We start from the raw sequence: 15,155 nt of genomic DNA on the forward strand, positions 1-15,155 counted from the left end.
TCTTCACATGCTTGATGTTGTGTTGAGTCTCTAGCAAGCTGAGTTTCTTTTTTTCCATTTGTGTTGGTCAAGTCATTCTTCTGGACTCCAAGAAAGCGGCACTAATTTGTGCCCCCAAGAAGTGACCAATAATGTGCTGGTAGGACCTCTTTCCTATATTCATTTTTGGCTAGTTCCCTATGAACAAGGAATATCCAGCAAGGGAAGTGGGAATTAAAACAGAAAGAAAATATTTCAGTGGGAAATGAGAAATTTCTTGACTATTAGAAGAATAAACAGTATATAGGTTGAAAGGACGGTCCAGAAATCTCCAAAGAGAAATAACTGTCTATAAAGGCAAAGGGCTGGATTCAATTGATCAGTCTGGATATCTTCCAGTTCCTTTATTAACCTGAAGAAGATGGAAGTCTTTGTTAACAGTAGCTAACGTCCCTCCTTGTGATTCAGGAACAACCTGTCCAATGTTCACAAAACGTAGGTGGGATCCTTCCCTCCATTCACATATTTTACTTTATCAAGAAGGACACGGTCTTATGTCCCAGTTGGACTTGCCACTAGTATTCTTGGGCAGGGTCATCAAGATTATTTCTTTGGGGTTATCAGTTGCTTGACTCTGACATTATAAATAAAGTGTCCTCCCCAGTTCCTTAGCTAACTGAAAAGGAAAAGGTTAGGGTAGAAACATTTCGGTGGATGGTCCCTCCCCAAACCTTCCTCATTGTTTCCCTCAACAAAAACAGAAGATTTGCTTTTCTTTGCTTCTTGGCAGAAATGAAACAGTGCAGGGAAGTGAACACATGAGATAGGTATTTTAAATACATTTCTCTACATGCACACACATAATTCTTAGTCAATTTTTTTTTTAACCCTCTACACATCCAGGTGATTACTGCACTCAAGTGAGCTCACTCACTTTTGCCAGTCATGGCCCCGTGAATTAAACTTTTTTCTGGACAAACAGCTTGGCTGAGCTCCTGGACAAGAGAGACTGCAAAATGAAACGAGCTTGCAGCTTGCACGCTGCTCTCGGAGACTGTTTAGGTTAATGCTTTAAAATCACCTGTGGCTCCCTCTCTGCACCTGGGTAGTTGGATGAACTGATCAAACTCTGGCTCCTCCCACCACTTTGATTCTTCTTTTTGTGAAGACTTATGAAACCCCCAGCTGCATTTTTTTTTTTTTTGTCCAAGGCCAGTTGGTTTGGCTCATCTAGATAGGGCTGTAATGACCCCTAGTGTCTGCTGTGGGTCATCACTGATGGTTGATTTTGGAATTCTGGGCGGAAGATGAATGTCAAACTTCTTCCTGCCTTGTCCTCCTCAACCATGGAAATCAGACTCGCTTATCTCTCAGACGCGGCTGTGACCCAAACCCTGAAAATCAGGAGGTTAGACCAAAAAGCCCCAAGGCCACAGTGCTCCCTGCCCTGGCAGGGCATCTAATAATGTGGGAGGTTTAGGCTGTCCTCAGCATTTCCATCCCTGAATATGGGAAGGAGGGCACTCAGTGCAGCTGGGCCATCCCTGCTCTCTAGTGCTGCTTCCATTACTATGAAGCCTTCCTCAAAAGCCCCATCTTCTTGGGGGTTTTGTGCCCCCTCCCAGAGAACTGAGCCACCTTAGTGGCACTAAACATCAACCAAAATCTGAAGCTAACGCCTGTTTTCTTTTCTATAAATGCCATGAAACTCTGTAAATAATGATGGGGATGGGAAGGGAGATCCCAAGACCCTTTTCACCCCTTTCTTCCCCCTCCCTACGCATGCTATCCTGCATCACACTCCAGGAACCACTACTAAGGCAATGTAAGTTGACATTGGGAATTCATCAAAGGAAAGGGGGAATTCTGGCACCATGACAGGGATGCATGAGCCTTCTGCAGAGAGGCAGCTCACCTCTGGCTTCTTGCCCAGAGCCAAATTATCAAGACAGCCTGCAGCTAAACCCTATGCTTCCAGTTCTCCCCAGCTAGGTGTGACAAGAATGACTGAACCAATTGCTAGCCCTGTGCTAAGGTCAGTAGACTGAGTTCAACTGACGTAGTAACCCATCTATTCTAGTCCAATTTGGATAAGGGCTCCAGCAAACCAGATTCAAGGCTCCCTAGCCTCTCTGGCCCTCTTGGGTTGCCTGATGAAGCGTTCTTATTGGATAGTCCCTCCTCTCTTACTCCTCCTAGTTGATGGTGTTGGACTGAAGAGCTTCACCTCCATTCTGGCCAAGTGGTTTTGCTGCAAACACAACTGCAAAATTGTTACTTGCAGGGACAGAGCAATGTGTGTGCCCAGATTTGACAAGCTTCATTTTGTCCCATGACTCAGCTAAGCGGTTCTGGTGAAGTCACTGACTGATGCCTTCCAGCTGGGTACAAGATGATTTTCAGTGACAGCCAAGCCCTGAGTGCTGCAGGGAGGAAACAATTATTCTCCCGAAAATCTGCAGTCTTCTCAGGCAAACCTGAGGTGGCTAAATGCCAGTCTGGGATCTCCTCAAAAGCAGCAAATCCTGTAGAGCAAATGGCTCCAGGCACTTAAGTGGCTCCAGAGAACTTAGAAGTTCTTGTGTTTCCCATCTGTGTTCAGCTCCCTTTCCAAGATTTCATGGTCCACCCCAAAAGCTAACTTGAGAATGACCAATAGGTCAATTCCTTTCAACAACTAGAAATTAATTCCAGCCAGTCTAGGAGCATCTATTGAGGCCATATGAGATTGGGACTAGGATAAGACTTCCAAATTCCCCACCAAATAAAATGAACTCAAAACGGTCTGTCCCAGGACCCTCATTCCTCCCCATAACAGATTCCACTTCACCTCCCATCACCCCATTTGTCCTAATCATTATTGCCTCTTAGTCACTTAGCTTGCCTGGGCTGAGGAAGTCATTGACTAGGATCTGAATATCTGGAAAGAATCCCCTTTTCTTTTTCAATCTTGAAGTCTACAATGCCTCAAGATTCAAAAGAGGGGAAAAAATCTGCCTCCAGGGCCAAATGTCAAAAGATATCCAGGGGGTGTGATCTCAGGGAAAATAACAGAGTCTTTGTGACTTCAGCAGAAAGTTCTCTGAAGGAGGAGGCCCCCTTAGAAGTGACTAGTCTTGATTTTCCACAATCTTCAGCTGCTTTATAGAATAACAACGTGGCTTCTGGGGAGGGGGATGGGCCAGAGGCTGAGAGTTTATGGACACGTTCTTTGTCATCTGACTGACAGGCCTTAGTGACGGAGTCCTTCCAGGGCCAGCGCCAGCCCGGGGCCTGGCACAGAGTAGATGCGTAATAAATGCTAGTTGACTAACTGCAGACCGTATAGTCTACATGGTAGATGTGTCCAGAACTGTCTAAGAGGATCTTCTTTGCTTTCTAGATTCGGATTCAGGAGACGGTAATGAAAACAGTGTATTCCAAAGCAACAGCCGGTTCATCTAATGAGGAGGGGGGTCGTGGAGCTCAGTGGGGGTCCCCTCTACCCAGCTACCTTCCCTGTGCTCCCCATGTGTGCCTTCTTTCCTCCTTTTTACTGAAACAGAAACCAATGAGTATGCAGTTCACATTTGTACTTTACACCCGTCTCTTTCTGGGGTCTGACTTGAGTATTTTAAAACAGCAACACCAACTGACACTGGCTTTGGAATAACATGGTGCAGAGCAGCTAGTGGTGAGCAACCCACTGATTATCTCCTCCTCCTGCCCAGCCTGCCCCCACCAACTCCCCAGACAAAGTGGGGATGACCCAGACAGCTGCAGGCTGCTCTGCTGCCACCGTTAAGTTCAGAAGCTGTTGCCCAGGGCCACCTGCTTCCTTGCCTTAGGAGGTGGGCTCTCTTAGGTGACACTTAGCTGCCCTGATGGGCACAGTTGCGTACTGGGATTCTCTCTTGGGCACTGTCCACCCAGAAAGGAGCCTGTTCAGGTCTCCACTCCACACTGAATGGAAACCTAGCAGTGACACAAACGTTCAGTAAACTGAGTTTATTCACCCATTTTATTCAGTTCTTCTTTCAGTCTCCATAGACATACGCTCAGGGCCCAGGCCCCAGAAGGTGGCACAAGTCACTCTCCTGCCTCCTCCTCTGCATCCCACCTCTTAAGAGACAAGCACCTGGGAGGTCTGTCTTTTTCAGGTTGAAACATTCTCCAAGGTGGCCTGGGACAGTCTGGATCCTGGGGTAGCTACAACAGGTAGCATTCATGCTCTAGTTTTCTTAGAAGCTCCATTAGGTTTCTGTTCACTCTAGAGTTGTTTTTTATCCTTGTCTCCTAAACCTTCCAGATCCTTTCCTTGATACCTTTATCAGAAGATCCTGACACAGAACTTCCTAAGATCCCTGGGCATGGACCACATTTCAAAAGGCTCCCTGGCAAAACACAGTACAAGGAGTCAAAATAGAGATTAGGACTGAGAAAGGAATAGTTGTCTCTGATACTGGGCTGCTGGAGAGGTTTCAGCACTGGTGGTCTAGCCCAATGTAGTGTGCCTTCTTTTCTAGAGAAAAGAGATAGGTAGGAGAAGCTTTGTCCATGTTCTTCCCTGATCCCAGTAGGCAGGGACATCACCAAGTGCACTTAGCAGCCCTGCCTCTGGGACTGGCCTCCCTTGAGATTTCCTAAGTCCTATCACCATCCATTTTTGTAAGGTTTTACCTGTCCCAGCCACTGTCATAGGCACTGGGCAGAGAAGGAGGAGGGTGCTATAAACAAAAATGAAAGTCTCTGCCTTCAGGAAGCTTAGATTCTGTCAGGAGAGACAACAGGTAACACATATGAGACCTATAAAGCAGGCAAAAAGTAAATTTGGATGGGAAAGCAGAAGCAGCTGAGGGGACCAAAAGAAGTCACCTATAGAAGGGGATTGAGATGAGACTTGAATGAAGCCAGGGAAGCCAAGAGTCAGTGCAAGGAGAGACAGCATTCTAGGCTCAGGGGACAGCCAGTATAAAGGTGGAGACTTGGGAGATGGAGCGTGGTGTGGGAGGGGGAAACATGGTGCGCATGGAGACATGTCGAGAGAGTGAAAAGGTTAGTGAAGACTGAAATGTCAAACGGGGATTGATCATAGGGAAACACTAGATGATTTTCTTTGAATGGATGACATGGACAAACATATTGATGGCTGTGGGGAGAGGCTTGAGGAAATAGAAAAGTCAGAAGCAATACTCCTGATGAGACGATGAGGGCCTGAACAGGCGGTGGTGATGGCACCAGCTGAGAATGAACCTGTGAGACTGGGAAGTCTAGAAGAGTGCAAGATATTGACAAAATGGCCCACTTGGATGTTCAATAGGCAGACTGGATTTCAGGGATGGAAATAAAGATCTCTCAGTTAACTGCAGAGAGTTGATAATTGAACCTATGGGAATTAATGAGATCATTAAGGAGAGAAAAGAGATGAGGGCCCAGGACAGAACCCATCATTAGTGGGTATATCATAGATGATGAACCAAAAGAAGCAGCTGGTTAAGGGAAAAACCACCCAGAGAACAGTCTCACAAAAATTCAGGAGAGAATGGCTAGGAGGAGAGGAGAGCTGGCAGTATCAAATGCCGGAGAGAGATCAGGGAGATTGAGAATTGCAGAGGAGAGGCCTTAAATTTGTGCTAGGCAATTGGAGGAAGCAGCAGATCTCCATTACCCAGAATCATAACTGACTATGAGCCTGAAGACATAGTTTGAGATAAGGAAAAGCCAGAGAAAGTGAAGTGGAAGAGAAATAGGGTATGGGTGCTGTGGGCAGGGAGGGTGTGGAAGAATGGGGAAGAAACAGGAAAGAGGACAAATGATTCAATGGAGATATTGTGAGAAGGGGAATGGAGAAGAGATTTTCCTTTGCCTCCCAAGTTCTGCCACCTGTTGCCCTAGCGACCCCTTTATTATCCTCTCCCACGGCAACTCAGAGCACAAGCTTTTTTTTTTTTTTTTTTTTTTATAAAATTGAAACACAGACTAAATTGTGGGGCCAAAAGGAACCCATGAAAATTTAAGAGGATTCTAGTTACTCCATAATCAAGCTCATTTGTTCTGTCATCTGAATGGCAGAACAAGGTCTGCCATACAGTTAAATACAAAGAAGATAAAACTAAAAAAGATGAACTTCTCTCAGCCAGCCAGCCTATTCTTCCTGAGACCACATGAAAACAAATTGAGATCTTCTGATAGGATCTGTTAAGTCTCCTAGAACTGGCATGATGGAAGCTGAAGACTTCATTGGGTTGTAAAAGGAATTCTAAAAATCTCAAATTGATTGTTTTGCACACAACACAAGACTTTAGGAATGCTGAGAGAAAATAAGCTTTTATTTTGAAAATAAACTTAGCATCCCAGGATCTCTAGGATTGGAAAGGACTTGGAGGCTCTCTGTTCAGTCTTATTTTATAGATGAAGAAACAGGGTTAGGAAGGATGTCACATGCTTAATGACAACTAGTCAGCATAAGAAGTGGGATGTGAACCCAGATCCTTTGGCTCCAGCCAAAGATTTGGTCATCTAGAAGGGAAAACAAAAGCCTTTGGGGCATTTAAAATGGGAATTTGTAAAGTTCATCAGAATTTGAAGTGTAGGAAAAGGGATCCCAAAAGCTTCAGTGCTATGAAGTTTAGGTCATTTATCTGCAACTATCTACCAATGATCCTATCAAAGCTTTTTATAGGAATTTTGGAGATTTTTTTTTCATACTAAAAACTGGGGAAAGGCATTTTATCTGGGCAAGCAGAAAATCTTTGTACAAATGTTCTGGTCTCAGCAGAGGAAAACCATACAGCAAAATGACTTCAAATATGTAACTTTGCCATGAATTATACATCACAGTGTTATACAATTTCCCATTATTTGATAGTTAAAAGGGGGAAAAAAAGCATTGTTCATTAAAGGGCAGTTAGACTGAGCAAGTCTAAATTTAATTCATACTACCAGAATTTGGTAGTCAAATGAAAGAGGCAAGGGGTCTTATATCTTTTTTAGCTGCTCCCTAGGAATAACAGCATCAGGTAAAGGGAAGTGGAAGAATGTGCCCAATTGTGAAAGCTAAGAAAATTGATTTTCTGAACTTATAAAATTTCAAATTTCCACCTCAAAATAGAATAAATATTTCATGCTTCACTCATCCATCTTTTCCTTTCCCTTTTCCTTTCCTTCCTCTTTTCAGAAAAAAGCAAGTGCCCAAAAATGTGCTGCTTCTGATAGGAGTTAATGCAAAGATGCACAACTTTTCTTCTGGGGAAATAAAGGTACAAAGGTGAAAATTAGGATCATCTAGGCAAATCAAGGATATGTGGTCACTTTAGTATTGAATCTCCTCCTTTCTAGAGACCTTTTTTCCTTTTCCCCTATTCCTAGAGGTTCTATGTTTAGTAGTTTCTCTAGAGACCCAGAAAGTAGGAGCTTTCTCAACTTAGCTAACACCTCCAATCTCAGAAACAATATGGCAGCTATGTTTTATGATGGATTAGAATTCACAGTGGCAGTTTGTAAACAGTCATTATCCTGAGGAGGGCTGCAAGTGAGAACTTTCAATTCATCTCTCCTTCTGGCCCTGGCCAGGTTTTAGCATTTCTCTCTCAATTTAGTTAAAAAGTCTTTTCAACTGTTCCTATCCCAGAAATTGAGTATTAAGTAGAAAATGAAGGCCAAAAAGGACCTATATATAGGAAGGCCCAACATAGTCTTGTATATGATTGCTCCAGTTGCCTTTAAAGCATAAATGAGAGCAGGAAGGAATCTTCAAGGCATTCTAGCCCAACCTCCTTGTAGATGACCAGGCCCAGACACGGGAACCCCCATGGGAAAGGGGACAATGATTTTGAATGAATTTGAATTTCTAAAACAAAGAGTTCTAGAAAGCAGGAAGGCAAATAACTCAGTTCACATAAGCTCCAAAAACCGTGTTTTGAAGCCTGATAAGAGCATTAAGATTTACAAGGCACTTCACAAATGTTAAGCTTATTTGATATAAAGCCATTTGGCCCATTTAAAGGAAATAAGGAAGGGACCTGTTTCCACAAAAAAACTGTCATGACAGAAACAAGTTCATTTTTCAAGTCTCGAAGTCTTTTATTTTTTTTTAAGAAACAATGAAAGTCTTTTTTTAAAAAACTACAAAAAAGTGACCGTGTCCTTGAGTCCATGTTCACATTGTCCTGTGCCTGTAGTAACCAGGCCCAGCTTGAGCCTTCCTGGGATTCTTGTCACTTGCAATTGATACTTTGAAAGATAGATGGGATCTCCTGAGCTGAGCTGAGCCGGCCTCAGCTTCTCTTCTGAAAGTTCTGGAACCATTCCTCTATGCTCCACTGGACAGAGTATGTCAGGCACCATGGGTCCAGGGCTCCCATCTTGGAACCTTCAATCTCTCAGAAACCCAGCTCCTCCCCTCTGATGTCCTCATCCGGTCCCTGCCCCAGGATTAGTGGAATTGTTGCCTCACTCCCAAACCCGTCATGAGAACCAGGGCTAGAGAAGATAAGGAACTTCAGTCCCCATGGGGGACCGTTTCCCTAGCGTGAGGACCTCCCCCGACCTGCAGGAGCTGCCTCCAGCTCAACAGCCAGCTTGTAGCTGATCAAGGTGCCCAGTGCAGCAGTCCCTTTGGTCGGTGTCTCAGCAACTCCTCCCTGACCCCCTCCCCCAATGTCAGTCCCTCAGCAGGTAGAAATTACCACCTTGGATTGCTGCTCGGTCATAGGGACTGAGCCTCACACCCAGACAGCTTGATCCATTGCTACCCCGTCCATCATTCTAATCCTGGAGTGTTCCATGGGTCTGTGCACCTCTAGGCAGCGAGCATTCTTCCTAACTTCTCCCCACTTTCCCCAGGATCCTCCAAACAAACGAGTGAGGGCAAGAGGAGCGGCTCCCCCATTTGTGGGGATGGGGCCTACCCAAAATCCAGCAGTGACTGGCCAGGCAGAGATGGAGGCTTCCCAGTCCCCTGAAACGTGATACAACTAGAGGGTGACGGTGGGTTTATGGTAGGGAAGGAGAGGAGGAAGGATCAGGGAGACTGGAGGGAGAGAGGTCACTGAGAGCTGCCAAGGAACCAGGAAGAAGGTGCCAAAGGCCAAAGAGGTGGGGGTGGGTAAGCAGGGAAGCCAGGGCTGAGACTGAGGGAAAAAAGAGGCACAAAGGGAAGGCACAGCCCTGGCCCTGAGCAGCAGTCCACCCTGGCCCCCTTTCTTGCTTCCCACACCATCCTGAGAAGAGGAGCCCCACAACGCTGTGTCCAGCAAAATCCGCAGCTGCCCTCAGCCCAGTTCTCTTCCCTGTGCTTGCCCAGAGTCCCTGCTCAGCTCTCCCATTACATGGCTAGACAGGCCGGGCAGCGCCCCACTAACCATCCTTCCCTGGCGCTACCCTGCCCCCCCCCACCCCCGCCCAGCCCCACCCCGACACGGCCCCAAAGCTCTAGTCCTGCTGCTCATTCATCTCCATGTCAGACACCAAAATATTCTTCTCGGCCACCTCCCCAGGGCCGGAGGAGCTGCGGCTGTAGCGGGCACTCTCAAAGGCCCCTCGTTCGGGATTGCGCCGACGCCTGTACAAGAGCGCAGCCACGGCCAAGAGACCCAGGAGCACTAGTGCAGCCAGCACCACCACCACCAGAGCTGTGGGGTTCTCCTGGAGCGCTGCCAGAAAGGGGACAAAAGCCTCAGACCTTGGGTCTCAGACCTCCCACATCCCTTCTCCTCCTCCCTCCCTTGGGAATCTGGGGGCCCTTCCACCTATGCTTTGGGGGCCCCTTCCCAGGCTCCCGTGGGTTGCCCCTGGGCCAGGAAAAGCAGCCTTACCATCTATGTTCCACTCACCTGAGGAGGAGAAGCTGCCCTCCTTAACTATGGAGGTGGGGGAAAAAAAGAGACGGAGCAAATCAATCCACAGACACTTAGCCCCTGGTCACCTAATTCCAGGCCCTACTTGCCCTGGGCACTATGGGGAATATAAAGAATAAGATGCAGTTCATTCCCCCAAGGGACTTCGGGCAGGAACCACTATTATAACAAGGTGGTATCCAACGAGCATCAACATGGAGATTCTTTTAAGGTCTGGATTACACTAAATTGCCAATGGCTTCCCAAGATGCAATTCTTTTTATGTAGCAGGGAGGGTAAATGTTGCTGGACTTCAGGATAGACAAGCATTGGGGTAGAGGAAGAAGCAAGAGTTTTTACAAGTCATGTCAATGCTCCCGGTGTCCATGACTGTTACCGTGGAGTCTCCCACGGGTTTCTCCCTGGGGTCTCCAGACTTGGTGCCCACCTACAGATTGTGGAGAATACACACACACACACACACACACACACACACACACACACACACCTGTCCCCCTATTCTTCCAGTGGCTGCAGTGTTTAAAGGGAGATCACTTACCTTGGGAGAGCTTGCAGACAACGCCCATGGTGATGTTGGTACACCCTCCAGGACGCCAAAGGCCACTGCTGCTCTGAATCCAATAGCAGCTGTTGTGACTCAGCATACTGGGTCCTAAGCCTGGGGGACCCCAGTTTGAGTAGTTGACTGCTGTGTTGTCATGCCATACTAAAGTGCCCCCTAGAGAGAAAGACCAAATGAAATCATTGGGAAGTTAGAAATGGAGAAGGGAGCAGAAGAGACTGAGATCTGAACTGTGGCTTAGGGGGTCTTAATTGTAACTATAACAAGATAATGATAAGGTATAATAAATTATATGTGCTTTAATCCATTCTATTTCATCATAGCATAATATAAGATAGGGTAAAAACAAAATGGGAAGGAATTGGAATTTGACCCTTGGACCATTCACATGCCCCCATCGCATCCCAGTTTTGCCCTAGTGGCCCCAGAACTAGATATCACAAAACACAATCACAAGAACAATCAGGAGCTCCCTTAGAAAAATTCCCCTTGGTGTCATCTTCTTTGTTGCTTGAACTGAGCTTTGGGGGGTTGAAAGAGATGAATAGTCCCTTCAAGACTAGGCAACATCGTCCATCCCCATCCTCTGCCCCCAACGACAGCTGTCTCCCCTGTGCCTTACTCACCTTTGGGATTAAAATTCATGCCGAGCCAGGCTCCCCCACTTTGTCCTTCTGTACTTTGCATGTGCTCCCAGACAAAAACATTCTCCATCTCATCCATGATAGACAGGATGGCACCACCAGCTGGGAAAGAACAGGAAGGCACAGTTGCTGTGACATCTCCCCTGACCAAACTTCTAGTGCCCACCAACCCCTGTGTTCCCAACCCCAACTCTGAAGTCCCATCCTCAGGTGAATGCTGGCTCGAGAAGGGTAGGATGGACAAGAAAGATTCCCGGGGGCCTTTCGAAAGTTATGGGCAAAGGAAGGAGGAGGCAAGCAATGTCCTGTGCATATGTAGGTGTAGTATAGCATTGGACTGAGAGCCAGAAGACATGGGTTCTAATGAGGATATTAAAAGAACAAAAGACCAGCTAGTCCCAGAATTCTTAACCAGGTTTTAAATGTCACTGACTCTTTATGAAGACAGTCTGATGAAGCCTAGGAACCACTACCCAGAAAAATGTTTTTAAACAACCAGGTGGTAATTAGCACAAAAGATTAATCCTGCAAAGTGGTTGCATGTATTTGAATTCACACTTTCAAAGTTATAATTTTGTAAAATATGGTAATTGGTTCCAGCCCTGTGGAAATATGCAGTTCTAATTCCCTGGATTAATTATTTGCCCTAATAGAGGCCTGACTGCATAAAATAAAACATACAGAATTATAAAAGAAACCAATTATGTTGAAATAGTTATCAAAATATTAAAATAAATTAATTCACTGACTCCTGATTAAGAACGCATCATCCAGTACAACTTCTCAGTTAGATTAGCCAATTGAAGGTCAGAGAGAGCTAACTATATATGGTCACACTGGAAGTAAGCAGGAGCTGAGATTTGAACTCAGTTCTTCTGACTCCAAGTGAAGCTTCCCTTCTACTCTACAACAGACCTTCTCTCTGCTTTTCTACTAATTTGCTGTCTGATTTGCTTTGCCTTCCTCATAGTTGTGTGATGAGAAACAAATCAAAAAATAATATTAACTAAAAATTAACATTAAGGCTAAAAGTCTTAGTGAACTACAATCCAACCAACTGAATTAAAACTAAAAGGCCTTAGCATATCACTATCCAAGGTAATGATTTGATATGGCCACTAAAAAAAGTAAGCTACATTATTAATACTAGAGTATTGGGTTGAGTCCTGGCTTCCACATCTGACAGGCCACAGTGTCCAGAAGATGGTATGTGACCTTGAGAACCCATCACACGAAAAACAGCTGAGGGAAAATATTTTTTTAAAAATAAAAGATTTGAGGGAGAGGACATGAAAGCTGCCTTCAGTTACATCCATTCACAATGAAACAGATATCATTGGAAGTCTTCAAATGGGCCTAGATGACTACAAAGGGGATTCTTAGGAGTGAGGTTGCTTTGAAGAATGGTGAGAGTTCCAGCTTTGTGTTACCATTTTGTGTGTGTAGGGAGATGGAGCTGACCCACCTTTCTGACAGCGTTGCAGTGCTTCTTTGTGACCCAACATCAGCTCCATGTGGAAAGAATAACAGTGTTCCCGAAAGGGGATCCATGCTGAGTCAGCCAGGGCATGGGGACAATAGCTCACTTTCCGAGGGGGCTGGAATTCTGTTGATGGGGACACCGATGGGGGTTGGGAGAAAGAGATGATCAAGCTATCTGTGGCTCACAAGAATCCTCTATTCCCCAGGGAATACCCCACCTAGGAGTAAGCTTTTTCCCTCTTTCCCCCTGTCCTAACACAGACCTTGCTTTACCCCACACACAGCCCCCTGAAGTTTGGTGTCACAGCTGGCCGTTCGCCAGGTCCCATCCACATCCAAGTAGCCACAGCCCCCAAGGAACTGGGGCTCTCCATCCTTCCAGTTGGTGTAGCTGAGTTCATCCAGCACCCATGAGTAACGTCGGGAGCCCTAAGCAGGTGATTCAAAAAAACAAAGGAGAGGGAGAGGAGAACATAGAGAGGGGATAAAGAGGCAAGAGGAGAGGATCAGGAATTACTGAGAAGTCACAATGCAAACACTGAGAGCAGTCAGCTGTCCAATTCAGGGGCAGGATCCTTTAGGGTGGTGGTGGGGGAAGATAGGAAGCTCCCACCTCCTCATCTGACAGCCCAATCCAGAGCGGGATATGCAGGCTGCGGGTGGCCTGGGTCAAGAAGGCCTGGGTGTAGGGGTTGTCCACTTCAGCCAGACTACTGTTTAGGCTCTCACAGAGCAGGAGGGCATCGTGCCAGCGAAGAGGCTTCTGTAGTAGCCGGAAGACACTGTTGTGGTAGGAAAGCTGTGTGCCTGGAGCAGGGGGTAGGGCATCTGGAGAAGGATTCAGTGAAGGATCTGCAAGAGGAGGAAAGCTTAGTCTATTTTTTTTCTTTTTTAGTGGTATTTTTTTCCCAAAAAGAGTTGTCAACATTCACCTTTGCAAAACCCTGTAATCCAAATTTTTCTCCCTCTTCTCCCCCTTCCCCAAGACAGCAAGCAATCTGATAAAGGTTAAAAGAGTGCAATTCTTCTAAATTTCCATATACATCATGCTGAGAAGGGAAAAAAAGATCAAAAGAGAGAAGGGAAAAGATCAAAAGAGGGGAAAAAAAACATGAGAAAGGAAAAAAAAAAACCTAACCAAGCAAACAACAACAATAACAAAAGGTGAAAATACTATATACTTTGATCCACATTCAGTCTTCATAGTTCTCTCTCTGAATGTGGATGGCACTTTTTAGCATAAATCTATGGAAGTGCCTTGAATCATCACATTGTTGAAAAGAAAACTTAGTGTTGTATTCTTGCCTAAATTAGCCAAGGCCTATCCTGGGATTAAGGTACAAAGAGAAATGTTATGAAGGTACTCACTAGTTACATGCAAGAAAGCCCTCCACCGATCATTATATACTTCAACAACAATACTATATGAAGATCAATTCTGATGAACGTGGCCATCTTCAGCAATAAGATGAACCAAATCAGTTCTGTTTGTTTAATAATGAAGAGAACCAGCTATACCCAGTGGAAAAACTCTGGGAAATGAGTGTGAACCACTACATAGCATTTCCAATCCCTCTATTTTTGTCCGCCTGCATTTTTGATTTCCTTCACAGGCTAATTGTACACTGTTTCAAAGTCCGATATTTCTTGTGCAGCAAAACAACTGTATGGATATATATACATATATTGTATTTAACATATACTTTAACATATTTAACAGGTATTGGTCTACCTGTGATCTGGGGGAGAGGATGGGGGGAAGGAGGGGAAAAATTGGAACAAAAGATTTTGCAATTATCAATGCTGAAAAATTATCCATGCATATATCTTGTAAATTAAAAGCTATATTAAAAAAAAGTTCAAGAAAGAAAGAAAGAAAGAAAACCCTCCACCAAGGCTGACAGAAGGGTCCCCTGTGGGAAAGGTCTGTCTCGATGCTTTTGTCCATAATCAAAGGCGTCAAGCACAGAACACTACAGGTGGTACACAACATTTATCTAACTGTACTTGGAAAATATGTAACAAAAAATAAGTTAGATACAATAAAACATAGATAATACTAATATGTGGTTTTCCCCTGCAGAGATCCTTAAATAGATTTAGTGGTCCCATTTCTTTTTTAATTTGACACCAATAGTCCACACTATTCTTCCTCCTCTCTTTTTCCCTCTTTCAAATCCTCTCCATTCTTCAAGACTGGACTAAATTCAGCAAACATTCATTAAGTGATTACTGTATGCAAGGCACAACACTAGGACTTGAGAATGTGAAGTTGAAAAATAAGATAGGCTCTGCCCTCAAGGGGTTGAAGGGAGAAGTCTAGTTTGTTTTATCTGAAGGGAGATAGCCTGAAGAAATATAAAGCTAGAAAAGTAGTCCAGGGCCAGATCATTGAGAACTGAGTTCCAAGTTCTGGAGTTTGTATTTAACCCTATAAGCAAGACAGAGCCACTGTTTTTTTTTTTTTTTTTTTTCAGTGAAGGAATATTATTGGACACTTGCATTAAGTCAAACCCCACCTCCTCCATGGAGACATTCATCTTCATTCATTCCATAAACATTTATCAAATATCAACTTGCAGAGCACTGTGTTAGACACTGAAGAAGATATAAACTTTGATATACACATACACACAAAATACATACACACAT

At 44.8% G+C, this 15,155-nt stretch overlaps 2 protein-coding genes across 10 annotated transcripts in view; one reads left to right on the top strand and one right to left on the bottom strand.

Annotated features, from left to right (window-relative positions):
* The window catches only part of MARCHF10 (membrane associated ring-CH-type finger 10), a 214,170-nt gene that overhangs the window by 180,927 nt on the left and 18,088 nt on the right, over positions 1-15,155 (top strand). For 4 of the 9 annotated variants that reach the window (XM_031965912.1, XM_031965913.1, XM_031965915.1 and 1 more), the window contains one exon: positions 3,362-3,977. The exons of 3 other annotated variants lie outside the window; for them this stretch is intronic. In XM_031965912.1, the coding sequence (XP_031821772.1) occupies positions 3,362-3,631 (270 nt within the window). In that variant the 3' untranslated portion in view covers positions 3,632-3,977. Of the gene's footprint in view, positions 1-3,361; positions 3,978-7,135; positions 9,088-15,155 lie in introns of those variants that run through there. 2 more of the 9 variants (XR_004233832.1, XM_031965917.1) reach the window with 2 other exon arrangements.
* Positions 9,370-15,155, bottom strand: part of MRC2 (mannose receptor C type 2) — a 94,130-nt gene continuing 88,344 nt past the window's right edge. The window contains exons 24-30 of the mRNA XM_031965911.1: positions 13,117-13,355; positions 12,767-12,932; positions 12,487-12,627; positions 11,004-11,123; positions 10,354-10,533; positions 9,792-9,818; positions 9,370-9,611 (exon numbers count right to left, since the gene is read on the bottom strand). Coding sequence (XP_031821771.1) covers positions 9,391-9,611; positions 9,792-9,818; positions 10,354-10,533; positions 11,004-11,123; positions 12,487-12,627; positions 12,767-12,932; positions 13,117-13,355 — 1,094 coding nt within the window. The 3' untranslated portion in view covers positions 9,370-9,390. The remainder of the gene's footprint in view (positions 9,612-9,791; positions 9,819-10,353; positions 10,534-11,003; positions 11,124-12,486; positions 12,628-12,766; positions 12,933-13,116; positions 13,356-15,155) is intronic.

This window comes from Sarcophilus harrisii, chromosome 4 (assembly GCF_902635505.1).
Source record: "Sarcophilus harrisii chromosome 4, mSarHar1.11, whole genome shotgun sequence".
Lineage (NCBI taxonomy): Eukaryota > Metazoa > Chordata > Mammalia > Dasyuromorphia > Dasyuridae > Sarcophilus > Sarcophilus harrisii.